A 23,294-nucleotide genomic window follows, 5' to 3' on the forward strand; every position below is an offset into this window, starting at 1 on the left:
GAATGAGCCTCTCCCCGCGAGGAAAGGTGACAGAGAAGTTGCTGCCAGCACCAAGCAGGGACTTCTGTCTTGAACAGGAGCAGTCGTACAACTTCCTTGAGCTTGCCGATGTGATTGGCTGATGGAAAGACTCTTATTGCTGCCGTATCTAACAGAATGCCCAAGTACTTCAACCTCTCCTTGGGAATGAGATTAAACTTCTACCAGTTTATCACAATCTCCAGACAGTGACAAAATGCAAGAATCTGATCTCTATCCTGTAGCAATTGCCTGACCCAAGAGAATACCTGGGGAGCACCTACCGTAGGAGGAGGAATGGTGGCACATTCAAGAAGACTGATACACAGGTACTTGAAAGTACATGTCCTTTAGGTCCACTGAAAACGGGAAGTCTCCTTCTCCGATGGATGACAGCACTGTTTCCATCCTGAACTTTGTTTGTTGAATAAACTTGTTCAGAGGAGAAAGGTCGATGACTGCTCTCCAAACCCAGTTGCGTTATCCACCAGGAAAAGCCAACCGTAGAAGCTTGGAAACTCGTCTCAAATAACTCTTGGTATGGTCTTCTCCAAGATCCCCTCCAACTCATTCCAGAAGGCCAGGGCTTTATCAGTTAGTGAGATATGGGGGTTGGCCGACGGTCATGAACTCTCGGCAGTGGGAGAGAGGGAATACCGGCATCAGCTTTTCTCTCTCCCTCCCCTTCTCACTGCAACTCTTCTTGAATTAGCCAGATTTGGGATCTTCAAGAGGCTGTGCATGCACAGGGTCTTTGCGGGATGAGGTCTAGAAGCAGGCATTGGACCCCTCCTTGATCCTGATCATTCAGGCTTGGTCAAACCCGAGGGATTGGCCACTGTTCCCTTCAAAAGGTCGCAACCTTTGAAGGAGACAGCATGCTGGATCATGGAGTCCTGCAAAGCAGTTCTCCACGACTCTAACAATGCCTGCACACCACTCATTGGAAGGAGAAATGTTACACCGCTCACCGAGAAGTTCCTAAGTGACAAAGGTCCCTCTGGGATAACTTTTGAGAAATAGGAGACCCACGCATACATTATCTTAAAACACAGTTAGCCCACTGGTTAGCTGACTTGTAAGCACGGAAGGTCACTGCCATTTCACCTGAGAGCACAAGACTCCAGAGTTGCTAGCCCATCTCTTTTGCGAAGTACGTTATTTCTTTTGAATGCTGGTCGAGCAAGGAAACATCATGGAGGGAGGCCATGGCAGACAACTCCATGCTGAAATCAAAGACAGAAGCATGTACCTTGCACAAACCAGTAGGTTTCTACTGAAGCATGAAAGCCGCATATAGAACATTCACAGCCTTCAGAGTAGGATCTCGTTTGACTGACTGGATTAAAGATCTAAGATCCACAGATCTGATCATCAACTCCATCCAGAGACATATCAACAAGATCCAACCAAGGCAGCCCAATGGATGCCTCTAGCCTTGAGGAGCTCCAAAGTCCCAATCAAAGACTGAGGTTCTCCCTGAAGGCAGTGCCAAGGTTGCCTCCCACAATCCATTGCACTCATGGATTAAAGCAAGGGCTTTCACAAACGAATACTCTGACTTGGGGTTGTCTGCTTCCATAGGCAATGGGCCATGGTCCGGTGTCTTAGGGAGAGCCAAACTCTGGGCGCCAATCACAGAACCCAGAACGTAATCTGGGGCCGATGATACGCTGGGAAGGACAGCGTCAAAATGAGAAGAATCCCTGGGTCAGATCATAGCAGAGACAGCTGGAGTAACACGTACTCCTTTCTCCGCAGAGAGCCAAAGCCTCATGCCCAGTTGCTTGGGAATAAGATCCACCCACCCCAAACTTTCATTCTTCCACCTCTAGTGGTACCATTCTCTAAAACGGTTTGAACGGATTCTTACTGGAATAGGAGGAGCAACAGACCGTTGTCCTGGAAGAAAAAGCGATGAAGGGTGCTGAATCTCGTCTATCAACTGGGGAATATGAATTATACAGGGGAGTACGATTTTGGCCCAGCCTACTACAAGGGTAGCTGGGGAGACACAAACCACAGCCCTCGGAAGCCATGGTACAAGGTCACAACTCCAACCGTGTGTACCGGCCACGGGGGACCATGATGCAGGGACGTACTACAAAGATGCTGTCCAGCTTCCCCTCTCCCACTCCCAGAGAAAAAGATGTAGTGTTGAAAGGAGCCCTCTCTTTACAACCATGGCTGGGCTTCCTGGATTTCTTTGATCTTTAAAAGAAGATTCAGAATCTGAGGAGGACAAAGAGGAGTTGGAGGAGGTAGATTAACGCACATTTCTAGTATGCGTGTTTCTGCATGCATAACGAGACAGTGATGAGTCACGCATTCGCTTAGAAATTACTCGAGGGGCGGACTACTTGAGTGAGGAAGACCCTCGGCCTGGTGAGAGCATCCACTGCAAGACCTTGAAGGGCCAGCAAGCTCATAAGGGTCGTCGTCGGCGCCCACTCGTGTCCGAGTATTGGGTTCTGTCGTTAGCCATCAGCCTCCTATCTATGGGGTGGGTGCTTATGTCTGATGTGGCTGTTAAGTCCTTGTCTGTGGTGGAAGAGTCGCGGACAGTGTTCACAAGGGAGGGTAGGTGGTGGGTGGGGCTGTTCTAATCGCTCTCTCCTTCTTCTCCTCCTAGCCTCCTCATTTTGTCTCCTCCTCTTCTCGAAGTCCACGGTGCCATGGTGTACTGTACTCCTCCAGGTTTTCCTGTCCCTGGCTGTTTCTTCCCATGAGGAAGGATCGATGTCAGTTAGAGCCAGGGTGCGCTTTAGTTGATCTTTATAGCGCATTTTCAGGGCTCCTCGTGGTCTGGTGCCCTGGGTCAGTTCTCCGTAGAATATTTTCTTTGGGAGCCTAGATGGATCCATCCTATGCACGTGTCCTATCCAGCGGAGGCGGTGGTGGATGATGGTGGCCTCCACGCTGGTCAGCGAGGCACGTTCTAAGACTTCAATGTTGGTGGTGTGGCTCTCCCAGGGGATTTTCAAGATCTGCCTCAGTTTCATTTGTTGGAAGTGTTCTAGGTTTTTAAGATCGTTTCTATATAGCGTCCATGTTTCACATGCATACAGGAGCGTGGAGAGGACTACTGCCCTGAACACCATTATTTTGGTGGTCATTGTCAGTGCGTGGTTGTTAAATACGCGGCAGTTGAGTCGGCCAAAGGCGGAGTGGGCTGCCCTGATCCTGTTCTCCACGTCCTTTTTGCTTGTGGGAGCTGATGTTAGGATGCTCCCTAGGTAGGAGAACTGGTCCACCTGTTCTAACGGTTGGTCATTCACTGTGGTATTGAAGTTTGGGAGCATCAGTCCTGGTGGATGTTGAACGAGGGTCTTGGTTTTGTCTGTGTTGACTTGCATCCCAAAACGTTTGTAGGCAGAGTTGTATGCATCAGCTAACGACTGCAGGTCCTCTGCCGTCTGACCTGGGGTGGCATTGTCGTCAGCATACTGCAGTTCTCGCACTGCACACAAGGTGGTCTTGGTTCTGGCGCGGAGTCTAGCGAGGTTGAAAGCGCCTCCATTCATGCGGAAACGTAGGTCGACTGAGGGTGTGTCAGGGGGAATCTCGTTGAGCATTGCTGCGGTGTATAGCGAGAAACATGTTGGGGCCAGAACACAGCCCTGCTTCAGGCCACCGTTGATGGGGAATGGGTCTGAAAGAGAGTTCTGGTGGCGGACTCTCCCAACCATTCCGTCATGGATGGCACGCACCAGCTTGACAAAATCGGGTGGGCAGCCATATCTTTTGAGGACAGCCCACATGGCAGGTCGAGGTACTTTGTCGAAGGCCTTTTTCAAATCCCAGAAGATGAACATTATGGGCTGTTGTTGTTCGAGGCTCTTCTCTTGTAGTTGTCGCGCACAGAAGATCATGTCTATGGTCCTGCGGGAAGGTCAAAAGCCGCACTGGGACTCTGGCAGGACGTCTCCTGCGAGAATAAGGTGGTGGTCAAGGAGAATCCGAGCGAAAATCTTACTCGCGATGCTTAGTAGTGATATTCCCCGGTAGTTGTTACAGTTCTCCCTGTCTCCCTTCTTGAAAATGGTAATGATGTTTGCATCGCGGAAGTCACTGTGGGGGGGGGGTCTTGGTCTCCCATAGTTTCAGTATAAGGAGCATCAAACGGTTCCTCAAACCGGGGCCACCGTGAGTGAGGAGCTCCAACGGGATGTTGTCTGGCCCTGGGGCTTTGCCGGGCTTCATGCGCTGCAGGGCCTTGTTGAAGTCATGGATGGAGGGTGGTAGTGCCATCCAGTGACGGACGGGATGCTGCGGGGTCATTCGCAGGAGATCGTCTGGGGTGTCTGCTTGGTCATTGAGGAGGTTCTCAAAGTGAGACCTCCACCTGGCCAGGATGCCCTCGCTGTCGGTGATGGTCGTGGCCCCATCCGGGTCCTTTAGGCTGCCCACTGATGACCGTGTGGGACCGAATACTTCCTTTGTTGCTGCATAGAAGCTGCGCAGGTCACGTTGGTCAGCGAAACTCTGTATTTCTGCAGCTTTTCTTTGCCACCAGGTGTTCTGGGCTTCACGGATCCCTCTTTGGCAACCAGCTTCAGCCACCTTGAGAGCTCATTTGTTAGCTGCTGTTGGTTGGTTTTCCAAAGTCAGGCGTGCTTGTCGTTTGGTTTCAATGAGAAGAGAGATGGTAGCATCATTCTCATCAAACCAATCCTGCCGTTTCTTGGAGGTGTAGCCTAGTGTTTCCTCTGCGGCATGGGCCATGGCGTTTCTGAGGGTGGTCCAGTGGTGCTCAACAGTGGCCTGACCCACGGGGTCTGCGAGGTGTTGTTCGCAGGCCTCCTTGTAGTTCTGTGCCACCTGTGGGTTGCGGAGCTTACTACAATCAAAGCGTTGGTGTGGTACGCTGTCAGGTGCCCTTCTGGGTGGTCGAAGGGTCGTCACGGAGAGTCGGGAGATGAGGAGTCTGTGGTCCGTCCAGCAGTCGTCCACTCCGGGCATGGATCGGGTGATGCGGACGTCTCCTCGGTCTCTGGCTCTGGTCAGGACGTAGTCCAGGGTGTGCCAGTGTTTAGACCGTGGGTGTCTCCATGTGGTCTTTTGTCGCTTTGGTAACTGGAAGATGGTGTTGGTTACCACAAGTTGGTGTTCTGCACACAGACCCAGTAGGAGTTGGCCATTGGCGTTGCAATTTCCAATGCCATGGCGGCCGATGATTCCCTCCCACAGGCGATGGTCTTTGCCTACTCGGGCATTAAAGTCGCCAAGCACAACGAGCTTGTCATTGGCGGGCACTGCCTGGATGGTGCGGTCGAGCTGGGTGTAGAAGGCAGCTTTGTCATCATCGGTTGAGGTCATAGTTGGGGCGTAGACAGAGATCAGGGTGAGGTGTCTGTCCCGCGTGATGGGGATGCGGACAGTCATCAGGCGCTCGCTGATGTCCTTGGGAGCGAGGTTGTGCTGCTGCAATAGCTGGGAACGGATGGCGAAGCCGACACCGTGGATGCGAGGCTCCTCTAGGGCCTTGCCTTTCCAGAAAATGGTGTAGCCTGTTCCAGCTTCCCTGATGTTGCCCTCTTCAGGTAGTCTGGTCTCGCTAAGAGCCGCCACATCAACATTGAAGCGGGCTAGCTCCTTGCAGACGAGGGCTGTACGTCGTTCCGGGCGGTTGGTGTTCGTCACGTCTTGGAGGGTGCAGATGTTCCACGCACCTAAGGTTAATATTTTTTTCTTGTTGTTTCGACCGCATTATTGGGATGTCCGCCAGCCGCGGTGAGCTGACCAGACGGGTTTGCCGTGTCCGATGTTTACCCCACCTTTTCTAGGGGCCTCCCCATGTGGGGTGGGCTGCGGTGTCCTCAATAGGCCAGCCCAGTCACGGGTCCAGCTGCCGAACTCTGGTGTCACGGCACCGTCACCAGAGAGCGACTGAATCTTAAACTCACCGCCTGAGTGCAGTCGTGGGCTAAGGGCTTCCAGCTATCCAGGCCTGCCCCCTTCACCCACGGTGCTGTCGCCTCAGGACTTGGTGGTGGTGGTGATGATGATGATGATGGTGAGAAAGAGATGAAGAAGGGTGGAGGAAACGTCAGAATGCCAGTAGCTGGGTATATTGTATTGGGTGGTCATCGCTTTGCAACGGCCACGCACACACACTTGGCCCACATCGTTTTCACCGCGGCTCAAGACATATGAGACAGGCGGCTTCTCCAATGTTGGTTGCATCGGGCTACCGGGTTCTTGTTATGTCAAGGCCCGTCTTGTTGCCTGCCCGACAGGCATTGCTCTCTTCCGCCGGCGCTGGGAAGCTCTGCCGTTGGGGTCTTGTTTGGTTTGATTTTGGAGTTTTCCTTCTCCTAGCCATTGCCTATCAGGCATTCTAGGTTGAGGTTGAGTAAGAGCTGCCGGTTTAGCTGGTAATTGTGGTGGAGCAGGTCGAGTAGCAATACCAATACGTGGAGGAGAAACTGACAATCTTTGTTGAAACATGGCTACGTTGTGAGCCTCCTGCAGTTGCTTCTTATAATGGTCCACATCACGTTGCAACTTCTCCAGTAAGGCTTCTAATTCATTAATTCTTTGTTCTTTTTTCGTTAGCTGTGCTCTCATTTGCTGCCGTTCAGTATCAAAATCAACTAGCTGCTTTTCAAGTTCGGCTTCCATTTGTAATGATTTTTTACTTTCCTCTTCTAGCCCTTCTGCCATAAAATCAATTCTACCCTTTTCTTCTGATAGAATCTGCGCTAAATCTTCTGATCTTTTCCGTTCTTCCACATACTGCAACGCTAATCTTTTGCGTTCTTCTACCAGCATGAGGGTAAGGTTCACAAGAAACCTCAGGCTGAGTGAACTCTAAGAGTGCCCAGCGTTCCATGCGGACTCAGCATTTACACTCACGCATGTTAGGCTGAACTCTGAAAAGAACAAAACTGCAGGTCCTCAGTTTCGAGAAGACTTGTAGCGGATGCCTTCAGTAGAGACACGAGACCGACTGGAAGGGACTTCACTCCAATGGATCGACGGGGGGAAAGGACTAGGCCAACCCCTGTGGAGGCAGCTGTGCCCCTAGTGTCAATACCTCCAAAATCTGTTCCTTAGTGAGGGAATCCAACAGCCTAATGGAAGGCCACAATTGATGCGTGAAAAGAGCTAGACTCCCTTCGAGGGGAAGCCACCGCCGCTTTGTTAGGGGAAGCGACAGGGTCTTCCTGACTAAAAGGTGGTCCGGTGGTTAAGTGGCCATCTCTCTTTTCCTATTAGCCCCTGGGGTAGGCTCACTGGGAAGAGGCATGTGGAAAAGTACAAGCCTCCAGAGAACAAAGTCAGGATTTCTTTGACTTCGAGGATGACCCAGAAGGCAAAGAATCCCTTTTAGACTACTACTTCCCACATCTATTGTACCCCTCCAACTGGAAGGATGGCCACTCCTGACACTTTATGCAATGAGAAGCCTGCGTGTCGTCTGCATGCAAAGCAAAGCCTGTGTTTCGTCTGCATGCATAGCAAAGTGGTCCGATATGCCGGGTCAAACCAGCAAGCTTGCAGTTTCTCAAGAACTAGCAATCCTGAAAAAGGAAATGAAAAATAGTAAAGTTAACATGGTCAATGAATTTCAGTAGGCATTCCAGGAGAGGGAGACAAGAAAGTTTACACTCAACCGTTGCCAAATCAAAAGTGAGGGTAGTCTGGGCAGTGCGTGACCGGGGTGGTTGGTATATCACCCCTCTATCATCGCTAACTAGCGGAGGGTTGTTGACACCTTGCAAAAAAGTTTTCATGGCTAAACCAGCTCAATACTAAATCATTCTCTTATGTAAAGAACAACACTTTGTATTTGTGAAGAAACAAAAAGAAAACTACAAATTAAGAACACCACCACAAACTTCCTGGAGTACGGTACTGGCCTGGACAGCAACATCTCAATCTCTAACTAAACTCACTAACGTAGTCTTCCCTGGATTCTTCAATGAACTCTAATCTACTTTCCTCTTATATTTATTCCTTTCAAGAAACTCATTTAGACAATAGCCTGATATATTCTTCCAAAAGCAAGTCTAGTAAATTCTTACAATCAGAACATCTATGGTTTAAGTTACATTCTTGCCCCCAAACTGTTAAACAAATGGAATGAAGAACTTTACTCTAACCATATTATTATCACTTACTCAGCTACAACCCTGGCTGGAAAAGCAAGATGTTATAAGTCAAAGGTCTCCAACAGGGAAAAATAGCCAAGTAAGGAAAGGACACAGGGCAATAAATAAACATCAGGAGAAGTAATGAATAATTAATGTAAAATATTTCAAGAAATGTAACAACATTAAAATAGATCTTTCATATACAAACTATAAAAGTTTAAAAAAGGGGAAATATGATAAAATATTGTGCCTGAGTGTACCCTAAAGCAATTGACCTTTACCCCATGACAGTGAAAGACCATGGTACAGAAGCTATGGCACTACCCAAGACTTGAAAACAATGGTTTGATTTTGGAGTGTCCTTCTCCTAGAAGAGCTGCTTACTATAGCTAAATCATCTCTTATATCCTTATCAAGAGGAAAGTAGTCCCTGAACAATTGCAGTGCAGTAGTTAACCCCTTGAGCATAGGAAAATTGTTTGGTGATCTCAGTGTTGTCAGGTGTATGAAGAAAGAGGAGAATATGTTATGAATAGGCCAAACTATTTGGTGTATGTATGAACAAAGAATAAATGAGCCGTAATCAAAGAGAGGGATCCGATGTAGAACTGTCTGGCCAGTCATAAAACCCATATGTCATGAGATTCAGGTAACAAAAGTTTGTGGCAGGCATAACAACTTCTATTTGTGTTCGATCTACCAGAATCCAGACATGGATGATTTTATCTTTGATTGTCTTTTTACCATTACGGCTAGGATACAAGAAGATGATAGAAAGGCATCTTTTGTCTTTGTTGGTGATTTCAATACTCACCATAGGGAGTGGTTAAATTCTGTTTTTCCTACCGATCGCCATGGCTTAAGAGCTTTAGATCCTACTTCTGAATCAGGCTGTGAGCAAATCATAAGTGAAGCTACTCACAGGTCTGGTAACTGCTTGAACCTAATATACACTGACTCGTCTGGCATTATAACAAGTAAGATTGATTCTCTAGTTGAGACATCTGATAATGCCTTGATTTAATTAGCAGTGAGGACTGAGCAGCCTGTCCCTGACGTAAAATTTATATGAAATCTCAAGCAGACTGGAATGAAATTTTGCATGATCTATTGGGCTTGAATTGGTCACAATTGTATAGTAGTGTTGGTCCTGTTGTCCCTTTGAATGAGAATCTAGTCAACATAATTGATAGGCGTATCCCTTCTTGTGTGCAAAGGTACCGAATGAAGGACAAACCATGGTTCAATGATGATTGAAGACATGCTTATTTGGAGAAGCAGGAGGCCTATCCTGTTTGGAAGGGTAACAGCTCAGATTTGACCTGGAATAACCATACTCAGCTTAGAGCTTTTGCTCAGCGAGTTTATGCTTCAACTGAAAAGGAATAAAATTTGGCCATAAAAGAAACCCTTTCTGGTACAACCCAGGAACATAAGTGGTGGACTACCCTTAAATCTACACCCTTTGGTGTAGATGCAACATTTCCTCCTTTACTTAAACCAGACGACTCAGTCACTCACTGTCCAAAAGAAAAGGCAACCCTTTTGGCTGATGTGTTTTCCTGAGGCTAAACTAACTAGTTTAGCTTTTCAATCTCGTGAAATTAAAGCTCTTAATGCTTATGGAGGTGTAGACCAAAATGGTATTTTTGTGCAACTTAGCAAGAAGAGAAGCTTTTACCGCTTGTTGGAGAATTGGTAATGTTACTCCACTATGTAAATGGGTTTGTGGTCGCTCAAGTCCAACTGATTACTGCCTAATTTCCATAACTCCCATATTATCTAAAGTTTTTAAATGTCTTCTGGTAAAAAGTCTTAATAGGTTTGCTGAAGGTAATCATCTGTTCCATAGTTTGCAATTTGGTTTTCGTAAAGGCCTTGGAGCATGTGATGCCCTTCTTAAAATCTCCAATGCTGTACAGAAATCCCTTGATTGTGGTCAGGAAGTTCGTATGATTGGCCTTGATTTTAGTGCTGCCTTTAACTGTGTTAATCATGAGGCCCTTGTTTTCAAACTCAAACAGTTGGGAGTGGGTGGGTCGTTTCTTAGCATTATCATTAAATTTTTAAGTATAAGATCTCAAAGAGTTGTTGTTGATGGGCATTATAGTAAGTATAGGAGTGTGATATCTGGTGTTCCACAGAGTATTGTTCTTGGCCCATTACTTTTCATACTATACAGGCATGACATGTGGTTTGGCCTAGAAAACAAGCTTGTTGCATATGCAGATGATGCTATTTTCTTTGCATCAATTCCATCTCCTGAATGTAGATCTGGGGATACTGAATCCCTTAATAGAGATCTAGCTAAAAGTAGTGCATGGTGCAAATTATGGGGTATGAAGTTGAATCCTAACAAAACTCAAAGTATGATTGTAAGTAGGTAGAGGACAGTGGTTCCTCAACATCTGGATCTCAACATTGATAATGTTCCTTCAACTTTGTATGACTTAAAATTTTAGGTGTGATTCTCGACGGAAAATTTACTTTTGAGAATCATATTAAGTCTTTTAAAATTTTTGGTGATCAATCTATTCTGAACAAGTGTTTTAATTTTTTCATTCTACCTTGTTTCAAGTATTGTTCTCCTGTCTGGTCTTCAGCTGTTGATTCTCATCTTAATTTGTTGGACAGAAACTGACAGTTTATTAAATTTCTTATTCCTGATTTAGATATTAATCTTTGGCACCACTGTAGTTCAATTAGTTCATTATGAATGTTGTATAAGATTTTTCATAAATCTGACCATCCTTTACATTCAGATCTTCCTGGACTGTTCTATCCTATTCGTAATACTAGGCATGCAGTTAATTCTAACAGTCAGGCCTTCTCCATCAAGAAGCTCAATACTACACAGTATCATGAAAGTTTTATTCCAGCTGTGACCAAATTGTAGAATGATCTTAATCGGGTAGTTGAATCAGTAGAACTTCAAAAGTTCAAACTTACAGCAAATGTATTTATGTTGAACAGGCTGACTTAAGTATTTTTATAGTTTATATATGACATTTCTGTTTTGATGTTACTGTTTTCAGAATAATTTATTGTTAATTTTTTCTCCTCGTTTATCTATTTCCTTATTTCCTTTGCTCACTGGTCTAATTTTCCCTGTTGGAGCCCTTGGGCTTTTAGCATCTTGCATTTTCAATAAGGGTTGTAGCTTGGCTAGTAGTAATAATAATAATACTTTAATAATAATAATAATAATAATAATAATAATGATAACTCTCTAGCAGTAGTATCTCAATGGGTGAGTGGTGCCCTGGACAATCTACTACCTACTTGAACATTTAATGCACAACAGTCTTTCAAACCAGAAGAAAACATTCCTGATTAAGCTAAAGCTAACACTGACATAAAAAAATAATACTCAATATGGATAACCTGAGCGAATGTAAGACTGTCACATCGCAACACGATCGACAAAAATACTGACAGCTAAACCATGCTTCTTGCCATACATAACCATTTATTTTGCAATGGTATACTACTGTACTAGAGGAGGTGAGACAAAACTGAAAATTTAATTTTTGATGATTCAGGTCATGTAAGCATGTTTTAAGGAGGAAGTCAAATGAATATCAGGTGAGCTTCATAGAAATAATAAAAAAAACTTGACAATTACTATTTTGTATAGTACCGGTAGTAAAAATAATTTTCCATGTGATATTTAAGGCTCTTCAGTCTTGTGACTGACTATTGTTATCATCATTAATAGAAGCCAAACTGTGACCCTTATTAGAAAAGAAAATGCTGCAAGTTTTAATGCCCAAATACGGAAGGAAGCCAAGCATGGAAAGAGGAGAATATACTCAAATACTACAGAATATATAACAAAGTAAAATAAATGTGTGTACATCATCATGAAAGTGATACTAGGGATAAAAGCATGTAGAATGCGATATTCCTAACAATTGTACACAGAGGGCCAAGATGGAAAAATACCTAGAGCATTTTTATATCCATTACCTTTTTTTCAATTTGTCATTCCACTTGTAGCTATAACTGATCATATTGCAAGATATAAGAATTATCAAAGGGGTCAAAATGCCATATCAGAGAATTCCCACTTTACAAGATTTCAATCGGCTCCTTGAGGGACTGAGTTACCTGGTAATCATACTTACCAATATCAAGATTATGTAAATGCTGGAGGCCCGATGATGCCTGGTAGAGTATTGTGTGAGGACTAATATCTGCTTTAAAATGACCTTGGATGAAGTCTTCAAGGGTTGCACTACATAGTTCTAAGGCAATGTAACGGAACTGGCGGCACTACAAAAGAAGAAAATTCCTTAATATGAATATGCATTCAAAGACTCCAAACAGCCATACAAAACTTTTTACCTAAATCCTTTTACACTTATTCAACAAGAGTCTTAAAACTGAATTCTAGGAAGTCTAAATACTAAACACTACCAATTATCGTATTTTCAGTTATCAATTCAATCTTTTAAGAACTGTACACTGACAACTTAATTTAGACTAATAAGGTAAGGTACTAGTGAATGACAACTCAATATCTGCTATAAAATACTATTAATCTTCCACACATTCTAAAGATTAACAAAAAGGACAAATTGAAAGGGGAATTAGCAAATCCAAAAAACAAAAATGAGTAAAATGAGACAATTATGTCAGGAATTGGAATATGTGATGCTTAAAATGACAAATTCGTAGATAATTTGTATTTTTCCTAACTATACAAACCTTAGCTATTTACATGGGGTAATTACTTCGGCGCAGCTGATGACGAGCCATAAAGTTTTAACGAGGGTTTCCTACCCCACCGCTAGTTAGCGGGGGGGTAGGGAGGGGTAGCTAGCTACCCCTCCCCCCTCACACACACCGGTGAATAGCTCACTTTACTTAGAGGTAGGACTTATCTTGGGGGACAGGGCTGGCGGGCACATAACTGTAAATAGCTAAGGTTTGTATAGTTAGGAAAAATACAAATTATCTACGAATTTGTCATTTGTTCCGTAACTGAAATACAAACCACGCTATTTACATGGGGTGACTTAACCCTTAGGAAGGGAGGTAAGTCCCCTGACATACTGGCTTTGGCTTGCCCGGGGGCCCCGAACCCGAATCTATTAAAAGAACTCAGGGGTTGAGGGGCCCTTGCACCTCGCAGGCAGTTGTGAGACTGCTGCGGCCTACGTAAGCTGTGTGTGAAGGTGAGCAGTGACTCGTCCTAGGAAGTTGACCTGGCGTTCTTCAGATGGAAATCTAGGCTAGGACTCTCCCAATACCACCTCGTCAGGGTATGGGGACATGACAGTATTACAACTTAATACTAGGAACACAAGGAAGCATGGTTTACCTGCAGAGGTTTGAGGTCAGCTGTGCAAAGGACCCAGGATGCTGTTTCTCTCCAAGGGAGGAGAGGATGAAGAAAAGAAAAGGGCCAGACAGATCTTTTCATTCACACAGACTAAAATCGGGTAACAATGCCCTCAACCTTCTGCTACCTGTCAAATAAGGAGTCTGAGGTTAGACCAACTGTTGTGCAGCCACCACAGGGCCGATAGAGAATGTATCAAGCCTCCTGTGTGTCACGTCTTGCAGGTAGTGGGCCGTGAAGGTGGTCTGACGCTTCCACACCCCAGCTTGCAGGACCTGCGTCACTGAAAAGTTCTTCTTGAAGGCCAGGGACGTAGCCACGCCCCTAACGTCGTGCGCCCTAGGGCGACGTGACGGAGGAGGGTCAGGATTCAAGGCCAGATGGATTACCTTACGAATCCAGGCTGAGATGGTATTCCTGGTGACCCTCCTCTTCGTTTCCCCAGTGCTCACGAACAACGCTCGCACCTGGGGGCGGACAGCAGCTGTTCTTTTAAGATACAACCTCAGACTCCTGACTGGGCACAGTAGGAGATGGTCTGGGTCATCTGTTACAAAACGGAGACTCGAAACCTGGAAAGAGTCGAACCTTGGGTCCGGCACTCCCACGTTCTTAGTCATAGCCACAAACTCAGGGACGAAGCTGAACGTTACCTCCCCCCATCCCCTTGAATGGGCGACGTCGTAGGAGAGACCATGCAATACACTGACTCGCTTGGCCGAGGCCAAAGCTAGTAGGAACACCGTCTTCCAGGTAAGGTGGCGATCAGAAGTCTGGCGTAGGGAGGTCTCTTAAGAGACCTGAGAACTCGAACCACGTTCCAAGGAGGAGGTCTCACTTCCGACTGAGGGCAGGTAAGTTCATAACTCCGTATGAGAAGAGACACTTCCAGCGAGGAGGAAATGTCCATTCCTTTGAGCCTGAAGGCAAGACTTAAGACTGAGCGATAGCCTTTCACTGCCGAGACTGAAAGGCGCATTTCTTCCCGCAGATAAACGAGGAACTCCGCTATTGCTGGTAAAGTGGCATCGAGGGGAGAGATACCCCTTCCACGGCACCAACCACAGAAAACTCGCCACTTCGCCTGGTAGACTCCTGCGGATGACTTGCGCAGGTGGCCAGACATCCTTTCCGCAACCTGTTGCGAAAATCCTCTCTCTGTGAGATGCTGGATAGTCTTCAGGCGTGAAGCCGAAGCGAAGCTACGGCTTTGTGGTAGACGTTGGAGTGTGGTTGTTTGAGTAGCTCGTGACGTGGAGGGAGCTCCCTCGGGATCTCCGTGAGGAGCTGCAGAAGGTCCGGAAACCATTCTGCATGATGCCATAGCGGAGCTATCAAGGTCATCAAGAGATTGACCGATGTTCTGGTCTTGTTGAGTACCCTCCTCATCAGACAGAACGGGGGAAAGGCGTACACATCGACGTTGTCCCACCGTTGTTGGAAGGCATCTTGCCAGAGAGCCTTGGGGTCCGGGACTGGGGAGCAGTACAGCGGGAGCTTGGTGTTCAGCGCTGTAGCGAACAGATCCACTGTCGGGGAACCCCACAAGTCAGGACTTTGTTGGCTATCTGAGGATCGAAAGACCACTCGGTACTCACTATCTGCGTCGCTCTGCTCAGACTGTCGGCGAGCACATTCCTCTTGCCTGGAATGAAGCGAGCCGCTAGTGAAATCGAGTGGACTTCGGACCATCTTAGGATCTCTACTGCAAGATGGGATAGCTGTTCCAAAAAGGTACCTCCCTGCTTGTTGATATAAGCCACGACCGTGGTGTTGTCGCTCATCACCACCACCGAGTGGCCCGCCAGGACTTGGTGGAACTTCTGAAGAGCCAGGAATACGGCCTTCATTTCTAGCAGATTTATGTGAAGGTACCTTTCTGATTCTGACCACAGGCCTGAGGTCCTGTAGTTCAGAACGTGGGCCCCCCACCCTTTGTTTGATGCGTCCAAAAACAGCATCAAATCCGGGGAAGGGACGAGAAGATCCACTCCCTTTCGTAGGTTCTCGTCTGCCACCCACCAACTGAGGTCCGCTCGTTTCGCAGATCCCATGGGGATCAGGATGTCCTGGGAGTCGAGTCCTTGACTCCACCGAGATTTGAGTCACCACTGGAGGGATCTCATTCTGAGGCAGCTGTTGGGAACGAGACGGGTCAGGGAGGAGAGGTGACCGAGGAGACGAAGCCACGATTGGGCTGGGAGTTCCTCTCGATTGAGGAAAGGTTTCGCAACCTTCCTCAGCCTTGCTATCCTTTCGTCTGATGGGAAGGCCTTGTGGAGATTGGTGTCTATGACCATGCCTAGATATACCAGTTTCTGAGAGGGCTGCAGAGAGGACTTCTCGAGATTTCCCACGATCCTCAGATCTTGGCAAACTTCGAGGAGCCTGTCTCGGTGGCGAAGAAGGGTCGCCTCCGAGTCTGCCAGGATCCGCCAGTCGTCCAGATAACGAAGGAGACGGATGCCGATCCTGTCATGAAGAGATGATGGTGAAGACTCTGGTGAACACCCGAGGAGCTGTGGAGAGACCGAAACACAGCACCTTGAACTGGTACATCTTGTTGTCTAGGCAAAATCTCAGGAACTTCCTTGAAGACGGATGGATTGGGATCTGGAAGTACGCGTCCTTAAGGTCCAGTGTGCACATAAAGTCTCACGGTCTCACTGCGAGCCTGACCGTGTCTGCCGTCTCCATGCTGAACGGAGTCTGCTTGACAAACCCGTTCAAGGTCGAGAGGTCGATGACTGGTCTCCAGCCTCCAGACGCCTTTCTCACAAGAAAGAGCCGACTGTAGAAGCCTGGGGACCCGTCTACGACATCCTGGAGAGCGTCCTTCTCCAACATGGTCAGGACTTCGGCCCGGAGGGCCTGCCCTTTCGCCGATCCCATGGCAAAAGAGCTCAACGACACTGGGTTCGCTATCAGGGGAGGTAGAGAGGCTGTGAACGGGACGCGATACCCTAGAGAGATCACGGAGATCGTCCAGGCATCCGCCCCGAGTTGCTGCCACCTTGTTGCGCAACTCTGAAGGCATCCCCCCACTGGTGGACATGCAGGGGGATTGCCAACCCTAGCGCTTCCGGCCTCGGCTGGTACCTCTAGGGTTTTTGCCTCCCCTGGAGGACTTCTTGCCCCTCCTGCTCTTGGCAGGAAAGGGCTTAGACACCTTGGGCTTCGCTGCGGTGGTCGTCTTCTTTGTGTCCTTAGCAGGACGGGGCTGCTGGGCTGCTGGAGGCTTATAGGGCCTCGATGTCAGGGCCCTATGGATGAGGGAATCCTGGTTGGATTTCCTCCACCTCTCGGCAGTGAGCTCCACGTCCTTAGGCTCAAACAGGCTCTTACCAAGAACGGAAGAGTGTCTGAGCTTGCTAGACTCCGCACTGGGTACCTTATGGTGGAACCTCTCGGCCACAGCGTCCCGGCGCTTGAGGATTGTGTTGGCCCACAAGCACGAGACTTGGTGGGACAGAAACTCAATGGTCCGTGTGCCTGAGAGAAGAAAGGTTTCCAGCGCTTTCCTGGTGCTTTCTTTGGAGAGGTCCTCGGACCGCACCAGGATGCCCAGAGACCCCAGCCAGATGTCGAGCCATGAAGTCGCCTGCATGGCGCACTTGATGACCTTCTCCTGGCTCAGGATCTCAGTGGCAGAGAAGGACACGTGCCGGATGGAGAGTCTCTCAAGAGGGACTCCCCCTGTGAGTTCTTCCACAGAGTGATGCAAGGGAAGACTCAGAGAAGACTCCTCAAGGATCTCAAAGTACCTCCTCTGATGGACTCGAGGAGGAGGGATGAGCTTATTACCGGCACTCGATCTGCTGGAGGAGGCAAGCTCAGCGAGCTGGCCCTCGACCTTGTCCCTGGCACTCTTCATCCCTTGGGACCAGGGCAAAGCCGCACTGGCCCTAGAGGGTTTCTGAGTGCCGAGGACGCGGTCCAGGACCGTGTCCTTCCCTTCACGAGGTGGGACCTCAGAGTCTGGGATCCCATTAATGTTCCTCATGAGGGTCAGGACTTGCCAGAACACATGTTCTGACTCCTGGTGCTCTCCTCCTGAAGGACTTGCAGCAATGTCTCCCGTCCCCAGAGGCTCTTCCTGGGGGGACACGTGGACATCCTCGACAGCTCTCGACGGTTCCTGCATGATCCTAGCTGACGATTTGGGAATCGTCCTAGAGTCCTTAGGCTCCCTCCTGGGCGGGATATAGGACTCGAGAAGCGAAGGAGGCAGGTCCTTCTCCACCTCTGGACGAGGAGACCTCTCGGGAAGAGGAGGAACCTCCCCCATTGGTGCGATGGGGGAGTATTCCTTCTCGTCCGACTCTCCTGAGGAGAGGTAATCCTCCTCCGCAGGGGAGGGCGAGAAGGTCTGAGGGGGAGTAGGAGCCTTGCGTAAGGATCTGCTCGGGGACAGAATAGGCCTCGGAGGAGGATCCACGGGAGAGACTCCTCTCTTCCTCTTCAGGGGGGAGGAAGCTGCCGTCGGTTCGCGACCCGAATCAGAGAGGGCTGGCTTAATCGTCTGCACAAGAGCTCTGAGTAGGGAGCCGAACCAGAGCTGCTGTGTGACAGCTGCGCTGTCAGACACTCCCTCTGGAGGGAAGAGGATCGAGGGATCCCTAGGAGGAGTCGACAAACGAGGGCTCGCCTGCAGGGCTGAAAGAGAAGAATCCCTAGACCTGTCCGGGGAGCGCTCCCCCCCTGATCAGGGTCGCGCGTGGATGGGTACGCGATAATGGAAACTCCCGCGCGCGCACGCACGCACCCGCGTGGGCGGGGGCGGACGCGAGGGCGCGATGGCGCAAAGATGGGTGTTCAGGAGCGATGGCGCGCAGGCACGGGGGCGCGCAGCAGCTGGAGCGGGAACATGGCCGCGAGTGCGTGTAGGCGATGGCGTAGGCGTGCGGCGATCAGGAGCTGGAGGAGGCCGAACGCGCGGGCGCGCAGCGACCTAGCGCGGCCCCGGAGGGCGCGAGATAACGGGGGCGCCTGAGCGCGAGTCCGGAAGAACCGGCTGAGGGCGCGGTAACGCTGGAGCAGGGTCGCGAGCGACCTGAGGGCGAGAGGGTTGGCGCTGGTTCGGTAAGACCGGCACACTCGCCTGTGGGTCTGCTGGTCGCGTTGGCGATCGTGGGCGCGCATCAGGATGCGGTCGCACCGGAGTGCGAGGCTGAGAAGGCCGTGCGGGGCGAGCCGAGTGAGGGCGCTCCGGAGTTCGTTGGGCAACCTTAGTTGTCTTAAACACAGGAACGGGGCGTGTAGCAGGAACAGGGCGCGATACTGGAGCGTCGTGCGCAATCGTATCGGTAGCAAGCTCGTGCGGTCTAGAGGGAGAGCCCAGAGGCAGCCGTCGTGCTGAGCTGTAGCGACGCGTGGTCGCGTTGGTGAGCGCGTGGGCGCTGGTGCAGGAACTACGCGCGGACGCGTATCGCGTGTCTCCCTAGGTGGGCGCGATGGATCTAAAGTAACGAGCGGGCGCGTTGGTGTGCGCGTGAGCGCTGGAACTGAAACCACGCGTGGGCGCGTGTCGCGCTTTTCCCCCGAGGGGCGCGACGAGTCCGCAGGAACCTGAGGGCGCCTGTGCGCCAACTCAGGAACCTCCTGGACCACGCGCGATGAAACAGGAACTGGGGGGCGCCGAGGCGCTGGAGGGCGCTTGGGCGCAGGTGGCCGCTGGGGCACCGGTGGACGCGTAGGCGCCGTATCAGGAACTGGGCGCGTGTGCGCAGGTGAGCGGGGTGGCGCTATATAAGGAGCAGGGCGCGTATGCGCAGTTGGGCGCTTGCGTGCTACTTCAGGAACTGCTGGAGGGTGACGGGGCGCCGAAGGGCGTGGGCGCGCAGGGGGACCCTGGCGCGTGGCAGGAACAGAGGTGTGAATGCCTAAGGGTGAGCGCCGAGGGGCTATGTCAGGATCAGCAGGAACAACAGCAGGCGGGGGCGCAAGCAGTGCCTGGCGCTTAGAGGCGAGAGGCGCAGTTTCGCGCTCAAGTCCCTGCAGCCCCAAAGTGCCTGGAGAATGCACAGGGGCAGTATCAGGTGGCGCGTAAAGCGCATCAGGATCTTTAGACATAGATGGTCTGGGCGACAGGTCACAAAGTCACGAAGGACAACCATCCTCTGAAGGGGATCGCGAACGATCCTCGGAGAGGTCTAGGTTGGTAGATGGCAGGACAGGAGAACGGCGAGTCGTCTCCTCCGCAGAGGACTGTGGTGACGACGAGCTGAAGAGGCGCCCCCTAACCCCTTTGAAGGGGGAAGGAAAGCCTCTACGGCGAAGGGGAGGACGAGCCTTCCGCCTTATACGCCCACGAGGGGCCATGAGATCAGCAGGCTGACCATCGATGGGCCTCCGACGAGGAGTCTCTATAAGTGAACACCCCCGAGAGGGAGTATCACCGGCAGGAGAGACCGTGGGACTAAGCTCCTCCCTCGAAGGATGTTCAGAGGGGGAGTCAGAGCCTTCCGCTACCACAGCCACAGGAACGGGCGTTTGGCCAGACCCACGGGATGTTTCCGACACAACAACGTCAACCACATACAGAGGATCTATGTCCGCTGAAGTTGACGATTGTTCGGCGGCCGCACCCCATTTGATCATGTCAAACAGGGCTTCCTTGGAGGGCGAACCCTGCAGCCCCAAGGAAGCCCAAAGCTGAAACAGATCATCATTAGATACAACTACCTCCTCCGAGGGGGAAGGGGCAGCTGCCTCGCTATGGGAGGCAACGACCTCTCCCTCACCCCGGGATCGGTTAATAACATTAACCGAAGAGGCCGCTCGAGCGGGAGCTTCGGAGGAGGAAAGGGCGGCGGAAAAAGAAGACCTGGGATTTTCTCTTCCAAGAAGCCTCCGAAGGAGAAAGATCCCTTTTAGCCTTCTTCTTACGTCGCCGGGCAAACCTCTCCCACTGGGAGGTAGACCACTCCCTACACTCAATACACACGTTAGACCTATCACACCGTTGGCCCCTACACTGAGGGCATAAGGAGTGAGGATCCGTGTCCAAGGCCGACATAAAGGTCCCACAAGGGCGGCCGGGAATTCCAGGGCACGTACGCATGACGAGTAATAGAGGCCAACTTCACACACACACTGAAAAGAAAAAGCAAACAAGATTATGGCAGTCAACAAAGAGGAGAGCGCTGACAGGTCCGTCGTCTCTCCGACCCAAAAGTAAAGTGAGCTATTCACCGGTGTGTGTGAGGGGGGAGGGGTAGCTAGCTACCCCTCCCTACCCCCCCCACTAACTAGCGGTGGGGTAGGAAACCCTCGTTAAAACTTTATGGCTCATCATCAGCTGCGCCGAAGTAATTACCCCATGTAATTAGCGTGGTTTGTATTTCAGTTACGGAACAAATATATTACGAAGGAATAAGAAAAGAAAAGTCACAAATAAACAAAATAAATTATTGTAGGTGAAGTGCGAATCAAAGACCAAGTAGAAGTGTTTTTTTCTAAAATCATAATTGATTTCTTCAAAAAGCCAGTATGGTCTGCTAATTGAATCAAAGAAGAAATGGGTTCTAATAAAACAATGGTTTGCTATTTTATATAAGCATAATTATTTATAAAAATCACTGAAATCTTAGTCTAATAGCATGCTTTTTCCCATTCGTAAGCGGTAACACGGTTATCAGCACAAAAATTACAACATTTTAAATAATTTGTATTTTTCCTAACAATACATACCCGAGTCCTCTACATAGTAGACAATAACATCGAAAATGACAAATTCGTAGATAATTTGTATTTTTCCTAACTATACAAACCTTAGCTATTTAATAGGGGTTATCACTTTCGACGTAGCTGAAATGGCGAGCCATTAGAATTTTAATGAGGGTTTACTACCCAACCGCTAGTTAGCGGCGGGGGGTAGGGAAGGTAGCTTGCTACCCCCCCCCCCCCCACACACACACCTGTGCTTGAGCTCACTTTGCTTAGAGGTAGGACTTCACGGGGGATAGGGCTGGCGGGCAAGTTTGATTAAATAGCTAAGGTTTGTATAGTTAGGAAAAATACAAATTATCTATGAATTTGTCATTTGTTCCGTAACTGACATACAAACCACGCTATTCAATAGGGGTGACTCACCCATTAGGAAGGGTGGAAAGTCCCGGCCAGTACTGGCTTTTGGCTTTGCCCGGGGACTCAGTATCTGAGTGTGTCAGCACTCAACAATAAGAAGTCCCTGCACCTCGCTAGAACCTTGCTACGCAAGGGCTGCGGCCTACGTAAGCTGTGTGTGAAGGTATGAAGTGTGACTCGTCCTAGGAAGTTGACCTGTAGTCCTTTAGATGGAAACTTTAGGCTAGGACTCTCCCAATACCACCTCGTCAGGGTATGGGGACGTGACAGTATTAGCTTAATACTAAGAACACAAGGAAACATGGTTTACCTGCAGTGGTTCGAGGTCAGCTGTGCAGAGAACCCAGGATGCTGCTTTCCCCAAGAAAGGGGAGGATGAAGAAAAGAATAAGGGCCAGACATACCTTTTCATTCATGCAGACTAAGACTGGGTAACAATGCCCTCAACCTTCTGCTACTTGTCCATTAAGGAGCCTGAGGTTTTAAACCAGCTGTTGTGCAGCCACCACAGCGCCGATAGAAAACGTATCGAGCCTCCTGTGGGTCACGTCTTGCAGGTAGGGAGCTGTGAAGGTCGTCTGACGCTTCCACACCTCAGCTTGGAACACCTGCGTTACTGAGAAGTTTTTCTTGAAGGCCAGGGATGTAGCTACGCCCTGACGTCATGTGTTCTAGGGCAACGTGACGGAGGAGGGTCTGGATTCAGGGACAGATGGATCACCCTACGAATCCATGCCGAGATGGTGTTCTTGGTAACCCTCCTCTTAGTCCTCCCAGTGCTCACAAACAATGCCTTCACCTGGGGACGTACTGCAGCCGTTCTTTTGAGATATAGCCTCAGACTCCTTACTGGACACAGTAGGAGATGGTCTGGGTCATCTGTTACAGAACGAAGACTCGAAATCTGGAAGGAGTCGAACCGAGGGTCCGGCACCCCTGGATTCTGAGTCTTAGCAATAAACTCAGGGATGAATTTGAACGTTACCTCCCCCATCCCCTTGAATAGGCGATGTCATAAGAGAGACCATGAAGTTCACCGACTCGCTTGGTCGAGGCCAAAGCTAGTAGGAACACCGTCTTCCAAGTTAGGTGGCGATCTGAAGCCTGGCGTAATGGTTCGTAGGGAGGTCTCTTGAGAGACCTGAGAACTCGAACCACGTTTCATGGAGGAGGTCTCACTTCCGACAGAGGGCAGGTAAGTTCATAACTCTGTATGAGTAGGGAAAGTTCCAGCGAGGAAGAAATGTCCACTCCTTTGAGCCTGAAGGCTACACTTAAGGCTGAGCGATAGCCTTTCACCGCCGAGACTGAAAGGCGCATTACTTCCCGCAAATACACGAAGAACTCCGCTATTGCTGGAATAGTGGCATCAAGTAGAGAGATACCCCTTCCACGACACCAACCACAGAAGACTCTCCACTTTGCCTGGTAGACAGATGCGGATGACTTTCGCAGATGTCCAGACATCCTGACCGCAACTTGTTGCGAAAATCCTCTCTCAGCGAGGATATGCTGGATAGTCTCCAGGCGTGAAGTCGTAGCAAAGCTACGGTTTTGTGGAAGATGTTGGCATGTGGTTGTTTGAGTAGCTCGTGTCGCGGAGGGAGTTCTCTCGGAAGTTCCGTTAGGAGTTGCAGAAGGTCCGGAAACCATTACGCGTGATGCCATAGCGGAGCTATAAGGGTCATCGAAAGATTGACTGATATTCTGGTCTTGTTGAGCACCCTCCTCATCAGACAGAA

The 23,294-nt window shown here is 49.4% G+C and overlaps 1 protein-coding gene across 2 annotated transcripts in view; it reads right to left on the reverse strand.

Annotated features, from left to right (window-relative positions):
* Window positions 1-23,294, reverse strand: part of Ire1 (serine/threonine-protein kinase/endoribonuclease Ire1) — a 388,825-nt gene that overhangs the window by 102,642 nt on the left and 262,889 nt on the right. For both annotated transcript variants that reach the window (XM_068388550.1, XM_068388551.1), the window contains exon 13: window positions 12,245-12,392. In XM_068388550.1, the coding sequence (XP_068244651.1) occupies window positions 12,245-12,392 (148 nt within the window). The remainder of the gene's footprint in view (window positions 1-12,244; window positions 12,393-23,294) is intronic.

The sequence above is a fragment of the Palaemon carinicauda genome, chromosome 15, assembly GCF_036898095.1.
Source record: "Palaemon carinicauda isolate YSFRI2023 chromosome 15, ASM3689809v2, whole genome shotgun sequence".
In the NCBI taxonomy this organism is placed as follows: Eukaryota; Metazoa; Arthropoda; class Malacostraca; order Decapoda; family Palaemonidae; genus Palaemon; species Palaemon carinicauda.